The sequence below is a fragment of the Sycon ciliatum genome, chromosome 12 (genome assembly GCF_964019385.1).
Source record: "Sycon ciliatum chromosome 12, ocSycCili1.1, whole genome shotgun sequence".
Taxonomy (NCBI): Eukaryota; Metazoa; Porifera; class Calcarea; order Leucosolenida; family Sycettidae; genus Sycon; species Sycon ciliatum.
Genome location: NC_088654.1, coordinates 9,930,540 through 9,958,041, shown reverse-complemented (window position 1 = coordinate 9,958,041; position 27,502 = coordinate 9,930,540). Strand labels below are relative to the sequence as shown.

At 46.3% G+C, this 27,502-nt stretch overlaps 1 protein-coding gene across 1 annotated transcript in view; it reads left to right on the top strand.

Annotated features, from left to right (window-relative positions):
- The first annotated feature begins 8 nt into the window (after window positions 1-8).
- The window catches only part of LOC135828591 (uncharacterized), a 76,927-nt gene continuing 49,433 nt past the window's right edge, over window positions 9-27,502 (top strand). Inside the window, exons 1-4 of the mRNA XM_065341023.1 lie at window positions 9-142; window positions 9,911-9,986; window positions 10,149-10,457; window positions 20,715-20,984. Coding sequence (XP_065197095.1) covers window positions 125-142; window positions 9,911-9,986; window positions 10,149-10,457; window positions 20,715-20,984 — 673 coding nt within the window. The 5' untranslated portion in view covers window positions 9-124. The remainder of the gene's footprint in view (window positions 143-9,910; window positions 9,987-10,148; window positions 10,458-20,714; window positions 20,985-27,502) is intronic.

The following is a 27,502-nucleotide window of genomic DNA, read 5'->3' as shown; positions in this document are numbered from 1 at the left end:
GATTTCGACATAATTTGACGCAGGCCTACGTTGCTCTGCTCAGGGCTGTTCCTGAACGCGAAGGTCTACAGGCTCCTGACGAAGTACCCTCGCCAGTCAACCTCTGAATCCATTCTATTCCGTCATGGCGGGTACTGGAAAGGTAAGTGATCACGCGGCTTGCAAACTACATCATGTTGCGCTGGCGTTGAACATCTCGGGTAGTGAGAGTAACCCTGTGGAATAGCGGCGGGCGATCAATGGCGTTTTGCGCTCAATGCTGTGCTTACATACGCCAGAAGACAGACTGCGAAAAACTCGTGCTCGAGCGGAAGATATTGCCCGTGGTTGAAAAGTGAAAATGGTCGTGCTCGCGCTCTCTTGTAGTCTGACCAGGGTTAGTGTTTCGAATTTGTTGCCTTTGCTTTGTAGGAGCTTACCCGATCGGCATGCGCATTGGCGATGACGAGCTCACTTTCATTCCGGTCAAATTGTGCTCGAAAGGTACTTGCGTTTGTGGCTTTGTCGGTTTTCGTTTCCGCCAAACCGCCACATTCTTCGTAGAGTTCAGTTGTCGGCGATCAAGTAGTGCATCTCGAACTTGACTTCAGTGATTATATGTTTCATGCGACCCTTAGATTCTCCATTTTCGTGATGAACTTGAGACAGCTACGCCCTTGAAGTCCTCGACAGAAACCCTAGGGCATGTGTGCGTGCGTGCGTCCACTTACCTGTGGACGTGTGTGCGTGTGTGTGTGTGTGTGTGTGTGTGTGCGTGTGTTTGCGTATGGCACTTATGTAGGAGCGTATGTGTGTGTCTGTGTTTTGCTTTTCTTGCCCACTTAAATGCGCCTTCAGGCTTTCCCAAAAACAGAGATTTGAATATTTTTTCTTCTATCACACTGCACATACCTCCGGATTTTAGTGTGTGTGATTTTAGTGTGTGCCTTTGAGTACAAATTTGTTGATTTCGGGGGAAAATACTAGACTTACATATACAGTCAAATCTGTCGTAAGCGACCGCCCCTTGGTGCAAAAAAAAGCGGTCTCTTACGGCAGATGTATGGTAAATCCGGCATACCGGGCATGCATATAATTATGCTTCCATGTACTCAAATCGACGAGAATAATGTGATTTTTGATATAATTTTATTGGATATCCAATAGGGGCGCACTTGCAGGACAGCGCATTTTCACACCTTGCAGTTGACAGCACACTGGCAAGTACAGTTTCGCACCTGACTGAACGTGGGTCGCGGTCGCTTACAGCAGACTTGAATGCAGCCACCGTGCATGAAATCGCGGTCGCTGGTCGCGCACAGCAGATGGTCGGTCTGGACAGATCAATTTGTACGTGAAACCGTCGGTGCACGGAAAATCGGTCGCTAACGGTAGATGGTCGCCTACAGCAGAGGTCGCTAACGGCATACTTGACTGTAATGCGAGTACGTGCCAGATAATAAAAATGTTGATATTCCCACTGAGGCGCGTTTCTGTACGCCTCACCTTCCAGGAAAAACATGCAGGAATGCATTCCTATATGTGTACGCATGGCAGTTATGAACACAGCAATAGGTTCTCTTAGTTGCATTCTGCCATACGACTTTCCCATGTGAAAATTCATTTGGAGGAGTTCTCCGTGATGGGACTCTCTTGCGGTAGTTGATTGTCCCCGGAAACCCATTCTACTTCCCCATAGCTAGATCTAGCGTCGCTTTACATTTCTAGTTCTTTTCCTGGCGCGTGCGTGTCGCATTGAAGCCGAGACCTTTGGTCGGTGGAGCCCCTGGTACCTCACCATCACTGCTGCCCAGTGCAGCCCCTACTCAGTAGCTGTTTGTTTTTCTCCACAATTTTTTTTTATGATTTTGGTCTAAGACCCCCTCGGGTAGCTTTGCGATGCTTTTGCGTCATGAATGAATCCGTGATTATATCATGTTCAACAAATGGTGAGAGCAAATTGGATCACAGGTCAGATATTTTTACTTCACAAAGCGAAGAGGACCCTTCTATTGAGGACCCTTCTATTTATAGGGGGCTATTTGAATGCTGTCACGAATGATTCCATTTGGAAAGGTGAACAATTTCCATGCACCTCATACTGTAAATCCGATTAATGGTACAGACAACAGAAGCACGTAACAGTGTGTGTCTCTTCCAGCCATAAAAGGGCTGTTCACTTTCTTACTTGTTTTGTCATAATCATGCATGCTCTACAGCTGTTGCCCCTTAAGATTAGTCTCCAGATGTTCTATTATACTATGTGCACATCCCTACAAAGTAATATTATTATTAAAGGGGAAGTCCGGTGAAAAATTTAAATTTCAGGGTCGGCAGAGTTTCGGGCGCTGAGTCGAATGGTGTTGGTCCCACGTGTCTCCGACAAAGCGTTCTTGAGATATTTCCGTTTGAAAAACTGAGTTTCGGGGGCTGCGCCATGACGTCATGCGGCCGCGCCACACCCTCTGCAACGTCATAGCGTGCAGCTAGGTCAAAAGGAGTGCGTGAAAGCAATACCGGTAGTGTCAGTGCTATTTCAAATGATTTGGCGACTGATAATAGGTGGTGCAAGCGACCCCGAAGACCTGTAGCTCCTTGTGAGAGTGAGGATGCAGCCATGGCTGACCTTCATGAGTTCGGTCTGGGGCTGAGAACCTCGGTATTCAGCTGAAGAAATGGCCGCGCGGGCCGGTCAAGAGTGAGCGCTACTGAGTTTCCGACTGATGAAGAAGCAGCAGCTATTGCAGACGAGGCTGATGTAATTATCAGATCGCTGGAGAGCAGGGTCGCCAAAATGGAGGAGAGTGATGCGAGTGCTCTAAATGTTGTTCCATACCGATTAGATTCGCTTAGACTCCAGTAGCCTGCCACATGGTGATGTTTTGGTGCGAACTTGGAATATTTCGGACTACTCAATTGGAGAACAGTGCAGGCTTTTTGAACCACGGGCACGACTCTTCGCTCGCAACGCTATGGAATCTGAAAGTTCTAGGTCCGGGAGCTGTTCGCTGTTTTGTCACTTGTCACGGTTCTGCACTCATCGCTGTAGCATAAAATACTGCGGGAGCGGAAAACTAAAATTTTCTTTCTCAAAGCACAACCACCGGCACTGCAAGGAGAAACGCACGTTCTCTGACTACATAACTGTGCAATACGACTGATACGAGTGTAGTACATGACAAGTCCGTGTGTTGACTAGTTTTCTGAGTCTTGTGTCAGTTGTGACTCGAGTCTTGTTGTAGATACTACCCCAGCACGGCAGTGCGGGAGTACTACTACTAGTAGTTCCGTCTGTGATGATAAGTTTGTTGACTGCACTACTACTTCAGCTAGATAACACACTGCACGCACCTGCATGCACGCAGGGCAGAGCGCGTAGAAGCTGACGGAAAAAGTCCAACTCGGAAACGGCTAAAATACGGTATAACCTTGAGGTTTACCGAGGTGAAAATCACAGGGTACGTAGTGTTTGTAACACTGATTCGAATGGTCTTGGTCCGAAGAAGCTGCGACAAACGGCTCCCCAATCGAACGCGCTCCGAATATGGCCATTTTTGTACACAACTAGATGGTGTTGCTACCTGGCTGCACGCTGTGACGTCATCACCTGGATCTGGGTGATGTGCGCTCAAATTTGCTCATGTTCGATTGGGCGTATCTGACAAACCATAAGCCGCAGCCTCCTCGGACAAAGACCATTCGACTCAGCGACCCGAACTCTACGGACTGTGAAATTAAAAATTTTCACCGGACTTCCCCTTTAAGCATTGCCAGGTTCAAGTCGGTGGATCCAATTGGGTCAACCCACAGGTTCGCTCGTGCCGGATAGATCCAAGGAAGGGGATATTGATTAGATGATGTTGAGCTACGTGATAAAGAATAGTTTCCAAAAAGATAAACATCGTGTGACAAGGGTAATGCATGCACGCAAGGCAGTGACTAAAATTAATTCTGCATATGGAAATAGCACTAGACAGTGCTGTGCATGTAATAATTCCGTTTGTTCCTTTAATAGTGAATCTTCTGACAGTAGATAGGGGTAATAAAAGAGACAAGGACAAATTACAAAGACAACAAAGGAGTAGTAGATGGTACAAGAGCTGTGCTGATCAGTGCACTGCACCGACTAATCCGGTCTCGAAATCAACATGGAATGTGCGGGCCGAGGGGGTATACTATGAATGGTAGACTTTTGAGAGCATCTGAAAATGCAACAGAAATGAGAAAGAGAAGAGAAATATGGTTACAAAAACCAAATAATATAGAAAGATCAGACTTCAGCTTCCGTAGGTCCCTGACAGTATTAGAGAGAGAGAGAGAGAGAGAGAGAGAGAGAGAAGAGAGAGAGAGAGAGAGAGAGAGAGAGAGAGAGAGAGAGAGAGAGAGAGAGAGAGAGAGAGAGACAGACAGACAGACAGACAGACAGACAGAGAGAGAGAGAGAGAGAGAGAGAGAGAGAGAGAGAGAGAGAGAGAGAGAGAGAGAGAGAGAGAGAGAGAGAGAGAAAAGAGAGAGAGAGGGAGGGAGGGAGTGAGGGAGAGGAGCGAGGGAAATAGAGGTTGGGGGGGGGGGGGAGGGGTACAAAGACATCATTTTTGCGGCACGTTTTGTGAGGTGCCCATGGACAGGGATAAGCGGATCATGCCGGCATAATTTTTAGCATAATCAGGTCTTTTTTTAGAAGGAGCAAAACAGTTAATAGCATCAGAAAAACAAGGGCGGATTCACAAAGAGGCTGTTATACAGACTTGCTGTTGAGGGCATACTTTAAGTCATAATTGAAGGCATAATCAGGTCCGTTTGAAAAGAGCATAAAATGGCACCCGAAAAACAAGGGCACATGCCCAACGAGCGTGTTACATGTATATACTTACCTGCAATTGAAGGAAAAATACATACCGCCACTTTTGGATTTGGAATAATATGTTATTAGCCATTAGAACGAGGTCCGTCTCGTTGTCTAGGAAACGACCAATCAGCGACATTCCCGCCAAGGGCCTTATCAGAGTTTAAAGCCCGCTCAATCATTATTTTACTACTCTTGATGACGCGTCGAGGGCCTTGGATTAGTTTAAAGCCTACAGTCCATTCATCGGAAACTGGCCCGCTGGCTTTTGAAAGTCGGATTTGGGCCGAATTGAGGATCAAAAACCCACTTTAAATCTCAAAAATCTGGGTTTTGGATCTGCTTCTCCATACATTTTGCCATGGCATACCTGTCCTAATTTTGTAAAACCGGGCTGAATTTCTATTTCCCTGTTCTTGGACTTTTCTGGCCTCAAATGTGGCAAGGAGTAATTGCACGGGTCACACAATGCAGGATGTACTGTTGTTTTCACGATATCTACAACTATGTGAGAGAGACACCAAAAAGTTAGGGTGCCAGTTTCCAATGAATGGACTGTAGTTCACATTCGACGGGGCACGACGGGACGCGACGGAAGGATCGACGGGAAGCGACGGGACGGACTGACGGCGTCCAATGTGAACAACAGGAACGGGAACGCAACCGTTCTACCGTACAGATCGGGAAGCGACGGGAAGAGTTGGATCGATCCAAATTTTCATACCGTAGACGGGCGTAGACGGGAATGCAAGCGTACAAAACGGCTGCAATTCGAGTGTGAACAGGAGACGGCGTCGTGCGCCGACTATTCCCGATTCATACTTGGAAATTTTTAGCATTTTGAACACTGCGCTTCCCATGATAAGTCACAGAATGGCTAGCACGACTTGAGTTGAATTTTAGCAACATAAGATCTCATGAAGTTGATTGTTCCAACTAGGAACACACGCTTCTTGCCGAACTTGACACTTGACTGACTCACGACTGCCATCCGGAGCACACGAGGAGCACGTCGCACCTTCCACTCGGCAAACCTGCAAGAAAGCACCACTCCCTGCTCAATACACGGTGTTTCGGGGAATTCACCCCTCATCAGTTGAGCTTGAGTAGGCTGAGGAAGATTGTGCCTGAAAAGCACCACTTATATACTGCTCTCCAGGCCAAACCATCACCAGGGATACAAACTTACAGAGACGCTCGTGTGCTCCGGATGGCAGTCGTGAGTCAGTCAAGTGTCAAGTTCGGCAAGAAGCGTGTGTTCCTAGTTGGAACAATCAACTTCATGACTATTACCGCCGAAGTCGCAACTTCTAAGTTCATAAGATCTCATGTCACCTATTGTATTTAGGGATAGTTCAGAAGCGTGACAGACGAACTATTCTATCATTTCCTGGGGCTATTATTTGAATGCCACAACTTTCAGGGCTAATTTTTTGGTCTTCATGAAAAACTGGTATTGTGAACTTGATTCCGCTTCTTTCAAGGAGAAATAATTGAAGAGAAGTCAAGAAAAACGAGAAATTAGGTCCGGAAGTCACCCCGTCACGGACCGTGCCTTATGACTCGCGCCGTTCGACAATGAACGTCGCAACGACTGCTGCATGTCGTGTCGTACCAATCGTACAGGATTTTACAGCTCACCCCAGCCCTCCCGACAAGCCCTTACGTCCCATACCGTCGGCGTTGCGTCGAATGTAAACTAGGCTTAACCCTTTACCGGCAGCCCCATACTTGAATGCGTCGTAAACGACGCATTCGACATGCATACTGAAACCATGCCTGGTATGGCAGGAAGCATCAGCCCACGGGGATTTCCCGTGGCACTCACACAGCCTAGGTATGATCCTATCCGTAGCTGAAGAGATCTACGCATGTCCCATTTGATTTCATTGAGAACTGCGTGATCGAAAATTTACGGAAATACACGCGCGCCGACAATGCCGTCTGCCTCCGTCAAAACGTCGTCAGGTGCATTTCCTCTTGCGCTGTGAGTTCCTTTCGTCCTCAGATGACTTCTCCGACGAGGACCTAGCAGACCTTCGCTCTGGGACCCATGACAGATAGATAAATACTTCATTCCAGCCACCGATGCAAGCGAATTTCAAATTGCGGAGCGGAGCGCACGCCAAGTAAATTCTCACGCAAATATCGGGAGCTCCAGCCGCTGAAGACGATGTCGTCGTAATGTACCTGGAAGAATCTGATGGTGCTTATGGTGTGGAAGCCATGGAGAGTGATCCCCGTGTCGACAGTCTTCCAGAGACGGAATTTTAGGCCATCGACTTTCTACGTACCTGAGTGACGGCAGCGCTGCGCGACTTGCGCACGACCTTACGGAGCCATCGGACAGCGATTTTGGGGCGATGCTGCTCTCAATTGCGAGCGAGGCACGGCCACTAAAGTCTGTGATGGCTATGGCGTTCGTTTCCGATCTGAAGTCGACTTGTTTTGGCAGTTTCATGTCAATGTCGGAATCTGACGATTTGCATTGTGCACAATTTCCGTGTTTAGACGTATAGGTGCCAATTTAGTAGCGTATGTCTGTGGTATGCGAACATAATTTTTTCCATCGTCAAGAAGTAGTACCAGACTTCCAAGAAAACATAACTTGCACATACAAATTGTGCCCTCGTTGTGAGTTATTGGCATCCTTCTCAATGTTATGGATTTCCTATACCAAATGCACTTGATACTCTAAACTGGTGCGTACAACTCCCTGTATGCATTATAGTACGGTGCAGATAATGAACTCTGCCTAAAATGTACGATGTACTACTAAAAGCTACGCATTTCAGAAGTGTGTACGGTTTTTGCCTCCCGTATTCTTTCATCTTTACGAATTTCCTTTGTCAACAGATTGCGGAAACCTATAAAAACCGAAGATCAAAGTCATTAGAGGTATCAACAAGGGGCTCTCAAAGGCCCTAAATAGCTCCACAAGCTATGAATAAGAATGAAGCTCGCCATAAGAGCCCAGCATTTCATTTGCTTCTATTCTACTTTTAGTAGTCCTAAGTGGTCCTGAGTTACCATAACTTACCAGCAGAAAATATTCTTTCATATCACACCAAGTCTCTCTGCACACAAACCACAAAACTACCGAATATGTATGTATGTATGTATGTATAACTCATAATCACAAGGTGATCGTAGAGGCATTAATCAGCGTGAGAATTGTGAATGATGTCTCTGAATCCAACTCTATCGCGTGCTGCATGAGAGAGAGCATGCAAGGGAAGACCCGTCCAACTTTTAATGTTAGAAATCCATGATGTCGCGGGCCTTCCTCTCGGTCGAGATCCAGGAGTTGATCCTTGCAGGAAGGGCTTGGAGGAAACGTCATGTCTCGTAACATGGCCAAACAACATCAACTTAAATTTCTTGACTTCGTTCGCTAGCCGCATCCTTGCTCCGATGTCATTGATTTCTTCCAGGATAGATTGGTTGGTACACCGGTCGTGGTATGTTACTCCTAATAGTCGGCGGAAGCATTTCATCTCGAAGGATGAAATTCTTCTCATTGATGAGGCAGATAATGTCCAAGATTGGCATCCGTATAAAACAGTCGCTAGCACAATAGACCTAACTAAACGAAATTTAGTAGGCAAAGAAAGTGATGGCGATTTCCAAATGAATTGAAGCTCAATGATCTTTTGCTTCCCTAGTGCTAAGCGTCTTCATATATCCACATCGGACTTGCCATCCGACGTGATTACGGCACCTAAGTATTTAAACTGGGATACTTCTTCTATTCGCTCATTGCCTACTTGAATGCACCCCAGATCACCACCACCCTCCGGCGCTGCCATTGACTTGGTCTTGGAAGCATTGATCTGCATGCCTAGTCTTGTTGCACTCGTATCCACGCGCTGGGTCAGGTCCATCAGCTCTTTCACAGACGATGCGATTAGATCTATATCATCCGCAAAACGTAGGTTGGTCACGCACATGCCGCCGATACATACTGCACAAATCCTGTGCAAAACAGCCAGCAACGTATCTCCACCATGTCGCAAAAGCTCGCCAGGAATGTTATCGAACCCCGCTGATTTGTTGTTCTTGAGGAAGTTGACAGCGGATTCGACTTCGGTCCTCAGAATGGGATTGTTGTTGGCATTATCTGACATGGCTGGAGTAACGATTGCGTCAAGGACTTTATCATCTACGTTCAGGTCCACGTTGTACAAAGATGCACCGTACTCACACCACCGCTGAGCTACTTCTTCCTTTTTCGCTAAAGTGAATCCGTCTGCTGCTTTGATCACCTGCATTGCTGATCCTGATTTCTTGCTGCATAGACTCTTCAGTGTGGTACACAAAGCATAATGGAAGTGCGATAATGCATGTAACCTCGTTCTAAAATAGTTAGTGCATGGCAGTGAGGGTCTTATGGCTTGTTCGTGCCCTTCAAGGTAGCACACAGGCCTACGGCCCTCAGCCTTACCTGTCGGGCACTAACAAGCCATAAGGCCCTCCCTGCCATGCACGAACTTATAGTTATAGGACATCGCTCAAAAGTTCAGCGTTTGCTTGTGAATTTCGTATTCCTCTTGTATAATTAATATTGTCTTGTTCTTCCACAAAGCTTCCAATCAACCTCATGACAATGGTCTGAGTCCTTTTCATGACGATTATGTTTTCTTCTGGCCCTTTTGGTGAAGCCTGTAAAAGCATAATTGGCTGTTTTCTCGAGTATCCTGCGAGCATCCGCTAGAGCATCGGAGGATCTGGTCATTTTCAGAGCATAATCCGCTTACCCCTACCCATGGAGTGGATAATGTTTTGGTGCCTTCCATTTTCCGTATCATCCGGACTGGTGCTGGGAAATGGTGCAGCACTGCACAATTTGTGGCCATTTGTAATTGTTCGTCATGACTCATATTATGAGTTGTGGCATATTTTCATAACACCTTGCCTACACAGACCAAGTCGCTAGGAAATGTTGACATTTTAGTTCTATGGGGTATATGTAATACGTATATGCAGTACAAACATACGCTTGATTTATCCCTGTCAGACTTATGAACACACTTCTGGTGGTGAGCTGGAACACTTAAACAGGCCTTTTTGTAATATTCTGCCTAGATGGCGTCATCCCTTCCGCTTGGACTGCTACTACTCCTACAGCTCCTTACCATATGGACTGTGCATGGACAAGCAAGTAAGCCAAGTAAATTTATGTAACTTACAACTTCTACCAGGATGGAAATCAAACTTGCAATTTGCCATCTCATTTCTTGTCATCTGATGTTCTGGGAGGCTGAATTTCTCTCAGCTCACTCTACCGCTGCTGTTTGCTTTCTCTATTTCTATGTTCTTGCAGTTGAGATGTTTTGCGAACGGGCCTTGCTACAGTACAAAGAAGTCGGGCTGAAGACTTATAATGAGGCCCTGGAGGAATGTCGCTCTGTTACCGGATCAACTGTTGCAAGTAAACTCTCTTTAACCCGTGGTTGCATGGGAAAAATGATTGAAAGGATTAGGGATGAACAAAAGCTTAATGATTTACCTACAGCATGGGTGAACTGTGGCAAATTTGAATACGGGCCTACCACATGTGAGACATCGTTGGCTTCTGATGGGTTTAGCTACAGGCCATCACACTCACATTCAGTCATATGCGAAACGAAAGGTAAAGCTGCCTTGATTTTTCCTCCTACAAGTATTTTACATGTAGTTTTTGCATCAACTTGTAGTCCTGAAACAGGTTTTTGTTTGTTTGTTTCTTTTATTTGAATTCGTTTAGAGCACAGGCAATTCTGCCTTCTCACCAGAGGAAAAACCTCCGGTTCCTGCTAAGAACGAATATAATATTATGAGAGAAGGAAATATTAAAAAGAATCATAACATGATAATTCAAAAGCACAAAGTTTGTATATGATCCAAATGGGTGTGTGTATGTGTAAGCATGCAGTGAAGAAAACACAGAGAACACATGCAGTAATGTGTAATGATGCCGAGCAAGGTGGTTACAAATTACAATTAATTCCCGAAGCTATGCAGAAGACGTTACTTCTGTAACGTCTGGCGCTAGCCAGGGTCCACACAGCTTTAATTTGGTGTTTGTTTGTGTGTTTGTTTGTTTGTGTCACGCCTGGCGCTATCCCGTATCTGTCCCGTACCGTACCGTACAAGCAAAGACAGCTGGTCGCAATATTTTTGTTTGTTTGTGCCATCGACATGCCTGACGCTATCCCGTACCTGTCCCGTACCATCAAGAGTACGGTACCATCAAGAGAATGAGTATATATGCGAAGTGTATCGGGGGAATGCATTCAGTGCAGTAACATTTTGTGTGGATTTGTGTGCGAGGCCGAGATCCCACTAGCAGCCTGGCTTGGCCGCCTGTCGACCAGCCCGGGAATCGCATGTAGGCCGATAGCATAATAATTATAACGTATACAGTCATGTAGATGTATAGCAGGGAGTCATATTATGTAAAGGACTCCCTGCTGTATGGGGAGATTTTCTGGAAAGAAATACGAAGCCCCACTTATTCCTGTGATCTATATCTGGTGAATATATCTCCTTATCGCCTTCTTAGTATTTGATCCCACTATTTTCCCTGATACATGTCTACTCTCCATATGCGTAATCTCTGGGACCACGCACAAATTATGTTATATCGAGAGTTATGTTATGTAGACAACCGTGTGTAAAATACAAGATGTACCTCAAAATGAAGGGTATTACAAGGTGGGTTTAACCGTGCAAACATATACACACTGTACCACCATCGACATCAGATACCATCAATGCCGCAGAATATATGCACAATAGGACTAAACTGGCTAGCTACGGCTACAGCTTGATCGTGAATCTACGTTGTATCGAGAGTGCGCACGTCGGGGACCGCGCCACAGGGTGCGTTATGCCGAGGTTTACGTTATGTAGGACTAAACTGCCAAGCTACAGCTACCGCTTGATCGTACCGTGCACGTGAATTTATGTTGTATCGAGAGTGCGCACGTCGGGGACCGCGCCGTAGCGTGTGTTATGTCGAGGTTTATGTTATGTAGGATTATGTTGTGTAGAACAAAACTTGTATGGGAGTGATGCTGTTTCGGCGCGGGATTTGATTTTTTTACTTACTAGCGACGTTTATGTACAAGTGAGAGTTGTTATATCGAGAGCAGACCGGTACATAAGCGGTCATATATATCGCGTATTTGACTGCTTAGTCAAATACACGATATATTTGACTACTTAGGGAGCATCTCATAAGTTCGCATATCGTTCTCGTGATGCTCGTTCGACTCCCCTGGATGTCCCTGATTTTAGTGTATTTTCTTTGGATTCTCTAGACAGCAACACTGTCGCGAGTATGAATACTGCCATGTCCCACATACATTGGCCAGCAGCTTTGAGCCTGGCGAGGCGCGATCCTGACATATCTGTGGACAACTTTTACTCTATCTTCCATAACATCTGTGCAAGATTTCTGCCCAGGCGGAAGCCGCCGGCTGTCAAGCGTATCCATATGAACCCCCCCCCCCCCCCCCCCCTGGCTAATCAGTACCCTCCGACATCAAATAAAGAAAAAACGAGATTCGTATAGTGTTTACCGAAAGTTTCCCTCGGCTGACAACTTCGCTATTTACAGACGAGAACGAAACGTTACTCGCAATATGTCTCGAACTGCCCATCGACTGTACATCTCATCCTTAAGTGCATCCACGGCAAGACCCGCATCACCAAGTTTATTCCAGTTTGTCCGGAAGCTTCGATCTCCCCAAGGCAACAGCAGAACGACTGTAACTCAGCTCTCTGTCGCTGGTACTCTATATTCTGACCCTGTGGATGTGGCAGATGCTTTGAACGAACAGTTTATTGGTTTTAGAACACAAGATGATCCTTCATGGAATGTGCCATACTTCAAGCCACCCGACGCCCCATCACGTGGAAGAACCACACCTACGTTGCAAGATGTCACCACCACGCCTTTTGCTGTGGCAAAGCAAATCCGCAACCTTAAGACCCGAAAGGCTGCGGGAGCGGACGGTATTTCTCATGAACTCCTGAAACTATTTTGTTCCAGTATTGCATACCCTCTCAGCCTCATCTTTAACCTCACTTTTGCAACTGGTGCTTTCCCTGCTATTTGGAAACACGCAATTGTAACTTCGGTCTTTAAGAGCAAGGGAAGTAAGCTCGATGCATCGAATTACCGCCCGATCTCGTTATTGTCAACAATCTCCAAGCTGTGTGAACGTATTATGTACAACCACTTATACACTTACCTGTCTCCTGTTCTACATCCGTCCCAGTCTGGATTCCGAAAAGGCGACTCTACGTCCTGGCAGCTTCTCAGACTTGTTCAATCGATGTCTTCTGTTCGTGAGAACGGCCATTACAGCATGCTATGTTTCTTTGATCTAAGCAAGGCCTTCGACACAGTATGGACACGCGGGCTCCTATACAAGCTGTCGCGCCATGGAATCCATGGTACTTGCTTCACGTGGCTTAGTACTTACCTGACGGGCAGACAGCAAAGGGTGCGTGTCGGCTCTGCTCTGTCTGCCAAAGGGCATGTACAGTCTGGAGTTCCTCAGGGATCAATCCTGGGGCCTCTCCTCTTTCTTATGTATGTAAACGATCTGGCAGAAATGGATCACACATCACTATATGCTGATGATACAGCACTACTTGTGACAGCACCCACTCTCCCCGAGGCTAGTGCCAAGTTACAGTCCAACATAGATGGCGTTATTCATTGGATGGAAAAATGGAAATTGCAGCCCAACTCTTCGAAAACTGCTGTAATGTGTATCCCCCCCCCCCCCCCCCAGTTTTTCCTGTGACCTATCTTCATTAGTAACCAGTCCCTTCACCTTTCCAGGCACCACAACCCCGCTCTGCATCATTGAAAAACACAAGCATCTTGGCGTCATTATTGACCAACACTTAACCTGGAAATCCCAGATCGAACATTTAGACAGCCGTGTTAGCTCAGTAATGGGATTTCTCTCATCACACATCACCCACCTCCACACCGACTGTCGCCATGTTATCTACACATCTTACATTCTGCCTATTTTTGATTACTGCTGCATAATTTGGGCTGGCATTTCTAAAACACTGATTGCTCGACTCGAAGTTATGCATAGGCGTCTTTTGAAAATATTATTTCGGCTTCCTCGCCTGACTCCAAGCGCAGACTTATACCGCCTTGCTTCTGCTGTGCCGCTCTCGGTCCGCGTGCGTTTTTTGGCATGCCAGACAATTCATAAAATTAAGCTGGGCATTGCTCCTCTTCATGCTCTCTCCTGCCTAAGCTGGTTTGCTCAATCTCTAGACATGCGCACCAGAAACTCTGTCCGCTTCCCTATTGCGCGGTCTGCCTCTTTGATAACATCTCCTCTCTTCCTTGCTTACCGCCATTGGTCTCTCCTCCTACAACATCTAAATTCCTGCCAATGTTACAATACATTCACACAGCTACTGCAGAATGCAACATACTAGTTGATATCCAGCCCTGCCCTAGCTTCTCTTGCTTTTCAGTTCCCCTTTCATTCTTTTCCTTTCTCCCCTCTAGCTCTATTACCGCCATGGCTGGCTATCGCCCACATCACCATTTCATTGGCTAGTGCCACGTGATTGTGAATAAATAATAATAAAAAATGCGAACTTATGAGATGGTCCTTTTTTTTGACTCTTAGAATTTCTTGGACTTTTCTCTCCAACTTAGAAAAAGAAATTTTTGAAGAAAGCAGAAATACACAAGATTGGATTCGAACCCACAACCATGTGAATCTCAGTCACTCTTCCTTACCAACCACCCACAGTGCTACCGATGCTGACCCTAATTTAAACATTGACCTTGATCCTGCACTGCCGTACAATGCGGTATAGGCTATAGTATAATACTAGAATTACAAGGATATGTCGTATATGGAGAGAAACTATTGCGTGGAGAACACGATAAATAGATTATAGACCTCATAGTTGGTCTATAATCTATACATATTCACCACTTTAACTTGGGGTATATACAGTTGCACTCACTGAAATCCGACCCAAAGTGCAAAGCTGACACCCTGGACCAGTTCCGATTACATCATTGTATTTGTACATGTGTACGTCCAGCCACATTCGTGCCACTTCCAGGGCGTCAAGGGCCGTGCAAGTTGCACTCCGGGTCGGATTTCATCGAGCGCAACTCTACTTTGCTATATTACCCACTTAGAGGTTGTAACTTTTCAACTTTCAAGGGACTTAGAAATTTTCTCTCCAATTGAAAGAGAAAAAAATTGAAGAGAAGAAAGAATTTTCAGCAGGAATCGAACCTGCAACCATAAGATTCCCCAAGCACCTATCTTGACCACCTAGCCACCAGGGTGTGGATGCAGATGTTGCTTGAATGATAGGTCTTAGGCCTAGAACACGCAATGCTACCTACACATAATATGGGCCTCAACCAGCGAAATCAGCCCTTAGGGTCAAAAGTTCCAAAATTCCTTTTTGGTTGGAAATTTGTTGAAACACATCTACTGAAGGACCTCAGTCAAGAAAAAGTTCAATATTCCGATTCAAAACGGGTGTATACACCAAAATACAAGATCTACTTCAAATTGGTGCAATGTATGTATACGATGTATGTGTACAATGAATATTCAGCATTCGAAGGTGGGTGGGCAGCTTGAATAGCTTTGAAGTAGTGCAGTAAGCAGCTATAATGACAAAGAATAACGTTAGCTGATGAGTGCGGAGAAATGATCCACATATTCGCAGCTGCACCCTGCGTGGAGTCGTTCCTCAATCTCGCCTTCCATTTTTTCCTCCACAGCTGAAGACACGACGTCGCTGCCGTCACTAGCCCCAGACTCAGAATTTATCTCAGGTGACGACTCCTCATCTTCCGACTCTGACAAGTCATCGGCCACCTTGAGCCGCATCGCAGCAGGAGATGACGGCTGCGATTCCACCTCGCTGTCGACATCGATGTTGGAACAAAAGAACGTCTCATCCTCACCCTGAACTTCAGCGGCTACTTCAGCATCCGCTCCCCACCAGGCTCGAGCCAGCTGTACAGAATGACTGCCGTGTGTGCTCTGCGAACAGCTCTGGCGTCCGCAGCCATCGCAACAAGATCAAGGAACATTCGAGTCGCCACTCGACACCACTCCTTCAAAATAAATTACTTCAACCAAGGAGTTCAAGAAGAACTCGTCGCGCTGTTCGCAGCGCGATCAAAAAAAATGTTGAACGTCACAAATCGACCATTTTCTCGAAGATATTACGAAACCTCTAAGGGTCGTTTTCGCTGATTGCGGCTCATATTATAGTATGCTGGGATACTAAAATAGCTATTTCGGACCAGTATTTCAGGCCAAAAACGAAGCTAGGTATAAATAGAATAAACACCTCTGTCTTGTGTTTTCGTATACAATAAATGAGGAGGCCGAGGGTTTATGACCAATAAAACTATTATAAAAACCGAGCTCCCCCGAGGTTTTTACGAGAGAGCTTGGAAGCTCAGGCCCTACGCTATTCATTTTTGCCTTGATGACCTAGACAAAAAAAAGCATAGGGATGTTATAAATTCTTTAAAAAATTCCTTTTTTTAAGACATTACCTGGGATTCGAACCCGCACTATCGCGCGCCCTGCATGCACCCCCGGTACACTTCGCATACATACTAATTCTTCCAAGTTGCTTCACGTTATGATCTTGCATTTGAAAGCCCTATTTGAATATGCATTGTGGCCAGCCGTCTTTGATGGTACGGTACAGTACGGGATAGGTACGGGACAGGTACGATCGAGGGTAATACGACATCGTCTACCGGCTTGATGACGGCAACAAAAGCATAGGGATGTTATACATTTTTTCAATTCTCCTATTTTTTTAAGGCATATCCTGGGATTCGAACCCGCACTATCGCCCTAGCTACATGCATTCCCCCATACACTTCGCATTCATACCCATTCTTCCAAGTTGCGTCACGTTATGATCTTGCGTTTAAAAGCCCTATTTGAATATTGCGGCCAGCTGTATGTGGCCAGCTGTGTTTGATGGTACGGTACGGTACGGGACAGATACGGGATAGCGCCAGGCGTGACACAAACAAACAAACACAGAAAATACCAAATTAAAGCTGTGTGGACCCTGGCTAGCGCCAGACGTTACTGAAGTAACGTCTTCTGCATAGCTACGGGAATAATTAGTATTTATTGGTCATAAGCCCAAGGCGGGAGCATTTATTGTATTTAGAATCAACCAGTAAAAACTCCTACTCAATCTCCAACAAAAAATTAGTGGACACCTGTTATTTGTGTTTCTATGACAACTCGTGTGCTGGACGAGTATTTGTTGTCATTGGTTCCATTTCTTTTACTCTTCATAGGCTATCAAATCATTTTCCTTATTCGGTCTATTTATAACCAGTATCTACACACAAGCGGAAAAACCGTCAGAGATCAAATTCCATTACACAGTGTTTCACCGTTCAAGCAACGGATCATCAGATGGATGATCAAACAAAGTATGATACACTGGTTATATACTCAGAAGGTGTGAACTCCGTCATTATGGAGTGTGAAAATTATCATTATGTCGGGTCCCGGATGTGACAAGTCCATTTTTCATGATGCATAGTACAGAGTGCCTAGGTGCTAGATGAGGGTGATGATATTGCGGGGTGTGACCAGCCCATTTTTCATGATGCATTGCACAGAGTGCCTTGGGAAAGGTGATAGCGCAGAGTGGTGCCATGCCAGGTAACAGATATAGAGGCGCTACCAAGGCCATAGAATAATCACTGTCCTTATGTGATGGGCACAAAATTTGATAGGACATACTTGCTTTCGTGCCTGCATTTTGACACAATCTCATTTCGCTTGTTTAGCCTAGTGCGGGCGTCGGTTTCGAGGATATGATACTTCTCGGTAGTGCAGAGGCCACATCTCTTTGACGTGTTATCGAACAAGACAGGGCCACCTCGCCACGATTGTTCCTTTCCCATCGCTGCCATATGCCAAGCGGAGAAAGCAAGAGATACTCTACGCCATGGCGCCAGCAGCTATACACACCAGCGAATGTCAGCTCAAGTGACATCAGCTCGAGTGATACAGAGCCAGAGTCGGATAAACTAAGGCGTGAGTGCAAGAACGCGCTCCGTCGCTGTTTTCTTTTGTACATTTTTGTAACCTTGCTTCCTTTCTCGACTTGCTTCATCAGATTCCATCGCTGAATTATTTTTATTGTGGCGGACAGGCATCCTGTATCATGCTTCTTCACTATGCGTATTGGAAATTTTACAGAGCGATAAAATAACTCTTGTTCTTAGTCGCGATAGATAAGCGACAATTGCGATGAAACGGACCAAGTATGTTGAATAAACGAGGTTTGTATCAATTGGAGATTGACTTGGAGTTTTTACGAGTTGATTCTAAGGGAATATAAACACTGTCTATTAAAACATCGGCTACGCCTCGGTTTTTATAGCAGTGTTTATATTCCCATAAACACTACGACATCGGTGTTTATTCTATAAGTATACACCACTAAGGAAAATTAGCCGTAGTTGTCGGCTGGGAACGGTGAATAGGGAGAGGTATAAATATATTATAACAAAGGGACCTCGTGTTTATCAAGATATATACACCAGTTGTAAAAGCCTCGGCTTCGCCTCGGTTATATACTATTGAAAAATATCTAAAAATACACACGGCCCCTTGTTATAATCTATACATAATAGAGACACAGCGCATGCGTAATGGACACCAACGGAAGCACGTGGATCACAGCTTTGCAGTGCAGTTTGAATCGTGAAAATCGGCTGACCTGAAGCAAGACACTGAAAAAGAATGTGAGATCGAGTTCGTGTGCCTTCCGAGGCCTTGTGATGTAGCTTCAAGAGGATGTAGAAGTTGCACCACTGTGCATATTGAATTGAGATCTACCAGGATGGATTCGCTTGGTCCTGATCTTTCCATCAAGCCCAGGATAATGAAAATCTATCAAGGTAAACTGAATTGAGAGAAAATTCGTTCGGACCTGTGCGCGAAAACAACACCAGGAGAATCAGCGCGCTGGAAAGGAAGTTTACTGGAGTAAAAGGGTTAATCGTGGAGTCACCTCCGGTAGTTGTGCTATGGTTAGCGGACTACGGGCCACTTATGGGCTCAAAACACCTCAGTAAGTGGGTGAGGCAAAGGTGCAGAAAAGCGATTGATGGCATTAGGGTATCGGTCCTGGGATCCAACTGCAGTTACCCCTGCCCCAGTGAAGGTAATACTTGTCGGTCGGTCTGGTCAAGGTCGACGAGGAGCTCGCGCCACGGGTCGTGGAGGTGAACTTGCTGCTGTGGTATTGGAAGCGCTGCGAATCGCGGTCCAGCTTGAGGCAGAGGTACAACTCTAGGCAGAGGTGCAAGTTCACATCCGCGACCTTGACCAGACCGACCTGAGCCGCCTCTCCCGGGACCATGACCTCGAGCTCGTGGCAACACAAATTCTCCGTCATCCACAACAACTCCAGCGGGAGAATCTTCATCGTACTCGCTTTCACTTTCAGAGGCCATAAAACTGTTGTCACTCGCGGTATGAGAAAATAATTGTCAGCCATCAAGTTCTCCTTCCTCGTCTGAAGACAAGAGGTCGTCATCATCATACGACTCACTCCCTGACCAGTTGAGAACACGATCAAGAGCTTCAGTTGCACAGAGCCGAGATAACGGACCACCAGCCATTGCGTTCGCCGTCACTTTGAATTCAAAGTAATGCAGACAGAAATTGCATTTTGAACAAAACCATGTACCACTGCACTGGCTGCTCTCAGTTGTGTAGCTAAACACACACGTTTGTACACTGCAGTTTTCGCACGCCTGATCACTCACCAGGTCACGCGTGACATGCACTCAAGTGCAACGCTCACACACCTTTGACCTTTGATGCCCATCGCCGGAGGTGATGATAGCAATGCTACGGCAGAAGCCATAACAACTTGTGCTGGGATTGCACCATTCAACAGCTTGCAAGGCTGAAGAATTGACCATCACTATTCAGCCTGGTCTACACCATACAGCTATTTGAAGTGACTTTTTCTGGCCAGTGAATCCCAATTTTTTGGTCTTTTTTGGTCTTTTTTACACACACACACACACACACACACACACACTCACACACACACACACTCACACACACACACTAGTTCTGGAACACACTGATAATGATAACAAGGGATTCACAAGTACTAGACACAAGAAATACATGTTGAACAAATTTGAAGTCGGCGAAGGCATGAGCCAAGCTCTCACACCCTCTACTCAACGTCTCTCTGAAACGTGCCTCAAATCAACATACACTGTCACGTGTCTTCCAGGGCAACATACTGTCCTGTAGACCAATACACTGGTTCATTGCAAACATAGGCATGGCAGTACGCAAGAAGAAAATTGTAATTACAACAAGAGAAGAGTTCATCACACAAAAACACTGCACTAGCGCCGGCTCTCTGCTGTACCTAAACCTGCACATTTGTACAGTGCAGCTGTCGCGTGCCTGATAACTCAGCTGGTCACGCGTGACTAGCATTCAAGTGCATCAAACAAATCCATGTACTTGCAAAATCGCGTATTTCGATCTCGATTTTCTCGCGCTCAATGTATACGGGTCATATACTTTCTTGGTTGGATGACGAAGCGCGAAAACTCACCTTTCGAATGAGACCAAGATGGATACCATAGCATGTGTACATCCCACTCAAATCCAGCACGGAAGTGTTCGAACATCGGTGATCGATCAATTTATGGGCCGGCCAATAAAGGGTTAATTTGAATAGCAGTGAAGAGACCGTTTTTTGAGTTGATAAGTGAAGTTTCCTTAATGGGAAAGAGAAAACATTAACATTCGATTTACTATGTGTTCACTACCTTTACTTGTTTCAGGCGGGATGTTCTGCGAAGCATCAAAATCGTTCTTATTTTTTCCGTCAATTGGACAGAGTAACTATACCCATGGAAGGCAAACCTGCAATAAATATCAAGGAGCCTCTTTGGCAGGCAATGTACAATGCATGCAGATGGCTCTTGCTATTTTAGGGCAGTATTCACAGTTTTGGCGGAAAGGATCTTTTTGGGATTACGAGGCACCGGTCCTCTTTGGAAACAATGATCAGCTGAAAACGCAAGAATATAGAGTGTTGTGTGAAGTCCAATGTAAGTCCCCATCTCTGTTTTCTTTCAATTAAAGATTTTACACTTTACGGACTCACGACTTCCATCCAGAGCACACGAGAAGTCCATCGAACTGTCCACTCGGCAAACCTGAAAGAAAGCACCTATCCCTGTTTAGTACACAGTGTTCCGGGGAATTCACCCCTCATCAGTGGAGCTTGAGTAGGCTGAGGAAGATTATGCCAGTAGAGCACCACTTATAAAGTGCTCTCCAGGCAGAAAAATCACCAGAGATACAAACTTACAGAGACGCTCCGTTTCCAGCATGACAAACACCTCGTGAACGCCAGATAGCAGCGTGAGTCAGTGTCGCTCATGGAGGTGCTGAACAAGCGCTGAGAACCATTGCCATTAACAGCGTTGTTGTCGCCAAACCATCTAATTTGCAAGCCCGCACTGGAGAGAACAATGTGAAGAAGGGGTTGGTGCAACTTCGGCGATACTTGTTGCTCCCTGCATGGGAGCTTTTCCTTTTCTTGCTGACGTGAATTGCCACTTGACTGACTCACGACTGCCATCCAGAGCACAGGTTTGCTCCGTGGACGGTTCGATGGACTTCTCGAAGGACTTTTCTGGTTCGATGGACTGCTCTGTAAAAAAACCTAGGTCCAAAATATTTATCTTTCGCGGAGTTGTAGGTGTTTCAATAAGTGACTTATACACCTCTTAATATGGAAAACTCAACTTTCCTCTGCATTTTCTCAGTACTTTGCGAAACGACTTAAGCCCCTTTTCGGATCAAGAGGCTCATAAGTTAGCTTATAGTGAACAATACTGTATCTAAAACTAATACCAGAAACATTATTATTCTAAAGCTTGCACTAATAAAGGCGTTATTTCTTGGGGAGCGAACGGAGAAGTGTGATAGCATGTGCAAACTGTAGAAGTGCAGGTTAGAAAGTTACATGTATGTGAGTGGGTATGTAGTCCAATACTCAGTGTGATGATGGTTTCTGATGCTAATCACATGAAAACGACGTTCAAATCCTAAAATATTGTTCCATTGTTTTCGTGATATGAGTGCGCTCACTTTACTTTCATCGATATTCGGTTTCTTGTCTCCACACCGGCTTCGTTTTTAAATCCATCAGCACGAGGAGATTGGCACCCATCGGGCTAGAATCCAGAAACCAAAGGTTGGACCATGCATCATATGGATATTAAATAAGATGGCAGGTAAACAACAGAGAGAAAGACACAACACTATTTTAAATAACGATCATAAGAAACACGAGAGGTTTTGGAGGAAAATAATACCGAAAGAACTCCACCAGCCACCCAAGAGCCCTGAAAATCAAGGGACTTTCGCAGGATAGCTGCCGAGCCCTGGAGAGCATTCTTTTGCAATTCAGACTCAGAGCAGTAGCTGGTGATACCAATGGTGTTAAGGTATCCTGGAAACTGTTTGGAATCAATGCCCAAAGTTCTAACTACCACAGGACCAATCTGAGTCTCAACTAACTTGACTTGCAGGATCTGCATGGGGGAGCGCTTTGCTCGATCGTGTCCGAGCAAACGACCCACGAACAAACCACCAACAAATACACAGAGCACCAGTTCGGCTCCACTCTGGAACAGAGCGAGGCTCGGAAACAAGTGCACCCGATCCAGGAGGTACTATGAGTGAAGCTGCATGAATGCTAGTTCAAGTAGTAGTTGCACGGAACCCAGAGCGGAGCCCGAGAGCTCAAATCAATGAAACAGCTCAGAACCCACACACACAGAACCCAAGGGTTCACACTCCTACGCCAGCGCAGCTCAACAGGGAGCTCCCGCACAGTCGAACTGTACGCCGTCATGCGGAATTACGCATCTATGAGCGACATCCTCAAAACCTGCTTGGAGAGTACGCGTGTACTCGAGTCTCATCGTGAGCATGTTATTTCTTCTTTTTTTTCAGGTCCAGTATAGGTGCATTTTTCATTGCAAAGCCGTCCTCGATTGTTGTGTTTGTTGTTCAAACGAAGTGGACATTCAATCAAGAAGGCAGAGGACACAGGCGCCTGATTGGAGTTTCTCGTGGCATAGGACGGCCACACAGAGAGTCAGAGACACTTTGCGCTTAACAGAATAAAAATACCGTATGCATGATGCAGAGTTCAACTTGTGCGATATCACAATTGTTTGTGATCCACCACATTGAGCAGAACGCGATCTAAACACAAGCTTACCGACCATCAGGCTGCCAACCTGACTGGACATATGACCCCTGGCTTCACCAGATGCCAGAAGTCGGAAACCATGTCCTTTGCCGCAACGTCCATCTCCAAAAAGAACTCCATCTTCGTCGTGAAAAGGCTTGACATACTCAATATTCAACGGAGATTCGCAGTCTCACGATTTCTCAGATCGAATCATTTTCCATTGTAGCAGTTGAAGGGAAGATCCCTGCTGTGTACGTGACGTGATAAGGCGCGCATGCGCGCCTGGGCTCGTGGCTGGTTTTGCATGCTTGCTGTGCTGGACTAGGTCCGAGAATGTGAGCTCTCTTTTGCTTGTCTTTCTGTTCCTTGATTATTACAATAACTGTACGAACCTGAGTAATGCTGTGTGTGGGCCCTTAGGGCCAGACATAACAATTGGCGACGAAGATGGCAGGACGCAACTCTAGATTAGAAATTTTCGAAACTGGGGATTTTGACGAGTATGCAGAGAGACTCAATTTTCATTTTCTGGCTAATGACATTGGCCAAATTGCAGACGATGCAACCGAGACAGTACAGGCAGCGGCAGACAAGAAAAAGTGCGCCGTGCTGATTAGTCAACTATGCGGTCAGGTTTATTCCACATTGAAGAATTTGTGCCTCCCAGATAAACCAGGGCAGAAGAAGTTCGAAGAGCTGCTGAAGCTCCTCTGTGATTATTTCAAGCCCAAGATCAGTGTGGTTGCTGCCACCTATCAATTTCAGATAACCCTGCAGAAGGAGGGCGAGTCTGCGATCCTGTTCGCGGCTCGATTGAAACGGGCAGCCATGGACTGCAAGTTTGAAGCTTATCTCAACAGGGCCTTGCGTGAACAGTTCATCACTGCGATCGGTTCTACCAGCACGGCGAAGGAAATCCTGGCGAAGGCTGAGGAGACGACAACATTTCAGCAGGTTGTCGACATGGCCACGGCTCATGAGACAGCTTTCCGCGAGTCTGGGAAGTTTTCAACGCAGGTTCATGCAGTACGCGGAGAGCCGGGGCTCGCCGACAACGCCACGTTCAAATCTGACAAGCCCTGTTTCCGCTGTGACAAGCTGGGACATCGACCGGATGAGTGCCACTTCAAATCTGCGAAGTGTCGTGCTTGCGGCAAACTGGGACACATCGAACGAGCCTGCCTAAAGAAGAAAGCGGCCAGGTCCGTCAAGCATGTCGGGACAACATCAAACCCCGGTGTGCTTGTTCCTTGTAATGATTCTGTACTGATGTTGAATGTGAATGCTACCGTGAGTGACAGAGCTGTAGCACCGTACACTACGCCTGTCGAGCTAAATGGGGTCCAGGTGCACTTGGAAATTGATACGGGTAGCACCGTCACACTGCTAGGAAAAATGATTTTCTGAAATGCAATGGCTCCTTGTCTGAGCTGGTACCATCCAGCATCACCCTATCTACATACACAGGAAATCCAATCAAATGTCTGGGTGAAATCGAAATGAAAATGGCTTTGGGTGGTGTAGAGGAGAATGTTCTGGTCAGAGTTACTGAATGTGATGGTCCTTCTCTCTTAGGCCGGGATGTCTTGTCCAGATTTACTTTGCCATGGAAATCTATATTCAAAGTGGGCACTGGCGGGCAATCCACTACCGATTTCGTTAAGAAATACCCGAATCTGTTTGACAACTCCACTGTGGGTACGGTGCAAGGGGTGCAAGTAAAGCTGCACGTGTCAGATGAACAACCGGTCTACAAACGAGCAAGACCAGTACCTCTAGCAATTCGACAGCGGTACATCGACGCGTTGAACAAACTCGAGGCTGATGGGGTGATTGAGAAAGTGACGCATTCCGAATGGGCCTCACCAACGGTACAAGTAGAGAAACCAGGAGGAGGATTACGGATTTGCGCAGATTACAGTGGGACTATTAACAAGCATTCAGAATGTGAACAGTACCCACTCCCCACCCTCGAAGAATTGTTCCACAAGTTGGGCCCGGGAGGGAAGTTTACCAAACTCGACTTGTCCCAAGCATACCACCAGCTAGAGGTAGCACCGGAAAGCAGGAAATACACCACCATCAACACAATTCAAGGCCTGTACCAGTACAAACGCTTACCGTTTGGTTTCCACAGTGCCGTATCCATTTTCCAAAGGGTAATGGAAGAAACCTTGGTTGCGCTACCAGGCAGCGGCGGGTACATTGATGATGTGCTGTGTACCGGGGAGAATGATGAAATCCATGAGGAAAACGTGGATCGGGTACTCCATCGACTGGATGAGAAAGGTTTCAAATTGAATCCGGAGAAATTCTGTTACATGGCTGAGGCACTCTCTTACTTAGGTCACACGATCAGTGGGCAGGGCGTCTCCCCAGCCAGGATACAGGCACTGAAAATGGCCAAACCACCACAGAATGTTGCCGAATTGCAATCTTTCATCGGTTCTGCAAATTTCGTGCGGAAGTTTGTGCCTCATTTCGCAGAAATTGCAGCTGCTTTGTACGACCTCTTGAAAAAGGGTGGGAAATGGCACTGGGAGACCACTCACGAGCAAGCTTTTGGAAAATTGAAAGATGCTATGTGTTCAGAAGCCCTACTGGCACACTATGATCTACAAAGGCCAACAGTGTTGCAAGTGGATGCTTCGGGAGTGGGCCTTGGCGCAGTTCTACTGCAGAAGCAGGAGAATGGCGAATTACGACCGATCGCATTCATGTCGCGTAAGCTGACCCCAGCAGAGTCACGCTATGCTCAAATTGAAAGAGAAGCATTGGCTGTGGTGTTCGGAGTGACCAAATTTCGCCAGTACCTACTCGGTAGAGAGTTCATAGTGGTCACTGATCATCGGCCACTCTTGAAGTTACTGGGAAATCACGAGGATGTCCCCACTCTCGCCTCAAATCGAATCAAGAAATGGGCATTGCAACTGGCGGCGTATGATTACGAAATGCAGTATCTCGCGGGGAAAGAAAACGTCCATGCGGATTTTCTCTCGCGACAACCAATGCAATCTGTGTCACTGAGCGAGGAGGAGACCGTCACGGTACAGGTCTTGCTTATCGAGAACGACTCAATAATCAAAGCGGCTGTGGTGAGAGCAGAATCGGCAAAGGATTCTGTATTCAGTGTCTGCTCCAGCGCCGGGTGAGCCGGGTAATCCACCCGGTTGGGCGGCGCTTGCACCCGGTTGAAAAGATAGTACCGGGTCACCTATGACCCGGTTGGTACTTTACACTTTCGAACTTTGAAAGGACTAACTACATGGCTTGTATGTGTCAGATACTTCTTCTTCTTTTGTAATTTTCTAATTCCTGTCCTCTCTTTTTCTAAATGCGGCTTATCCATTCGCCTTTATATCATTGGGCCTAGTTCCCGTTTATTGCCCGAATTAAAATAAACCAACCAACCAGTTTTAAAAAGCATGTGACTCGGCAGGTGAGACAGCGCCAGGTACATGTGTACCCGGCTCCAACCCGGTTGAAATGGTTGCGCCAGGTACACGTGTACCTGGCTGTCCTCCAATCCTAGAGCAGACACTGGTATTGGCTAAAGTAATTCGCTATACGGTTAATGGGTGGCCTGCTGAAATTGAGGAAGACCTCAAGGCATATGCTAGCAAGAGAATGGAATTGTCTGTGGAGAATGATATCTTGTTATGGGACAACCGGGTGGTGATTCCTAACTCACTTCGAATGCTTTTGCTACGAGATCTGCATGCAGAGCATTTTGGCATGGTGAAAATGAAGCAAGTGGCCCGGCGCTACTTGTGGTGGCCCAATATTGACCAGGATATAGAATCTAAAGTCAATGCGTGTTTGCAATGCCAAGAGAATGCCAAATGCCCACCAGCAAAACCCGGTGTTTGGTCATGGCCTACAGGTCCATGGAAACGGATACACATTGATTTTGCCGGGCCATTTCTGGGAAAAATGTTCTTGGTGGTGGTAGATGCTTACTCTAAGTACTTGGATGTAATACCCATGGCTCATGCAACCAGTGCGACCACGATTTCTGCTTTACGCCATCTGTTTTCTGTGTTTGGTTTGCCTGAGCACTTGGTTACAGATAACGGCAGTCAGTTCACGAGTGCGGAATTGCAGGCGTTCCTGGATGGCAATGATATTCTACACACAACAACGGCGCCAGGTCATCCAGCAACTAATGGCCTCGCTGAACGCTACGTTGGCGTCTTCAAGCAGAAGATGAAAGAAATGTCGAATACTGGTGAACCACTCAACGTCAGGCTCGACCGGTTTCTCTTAGCGCATCGAACAACGCCGACCACCAGTGGGAAGACGCCGGCGGAGCTGTTAATGGGCCGGCAACCGAGAATCCGGCTCAGTGCATTGCGG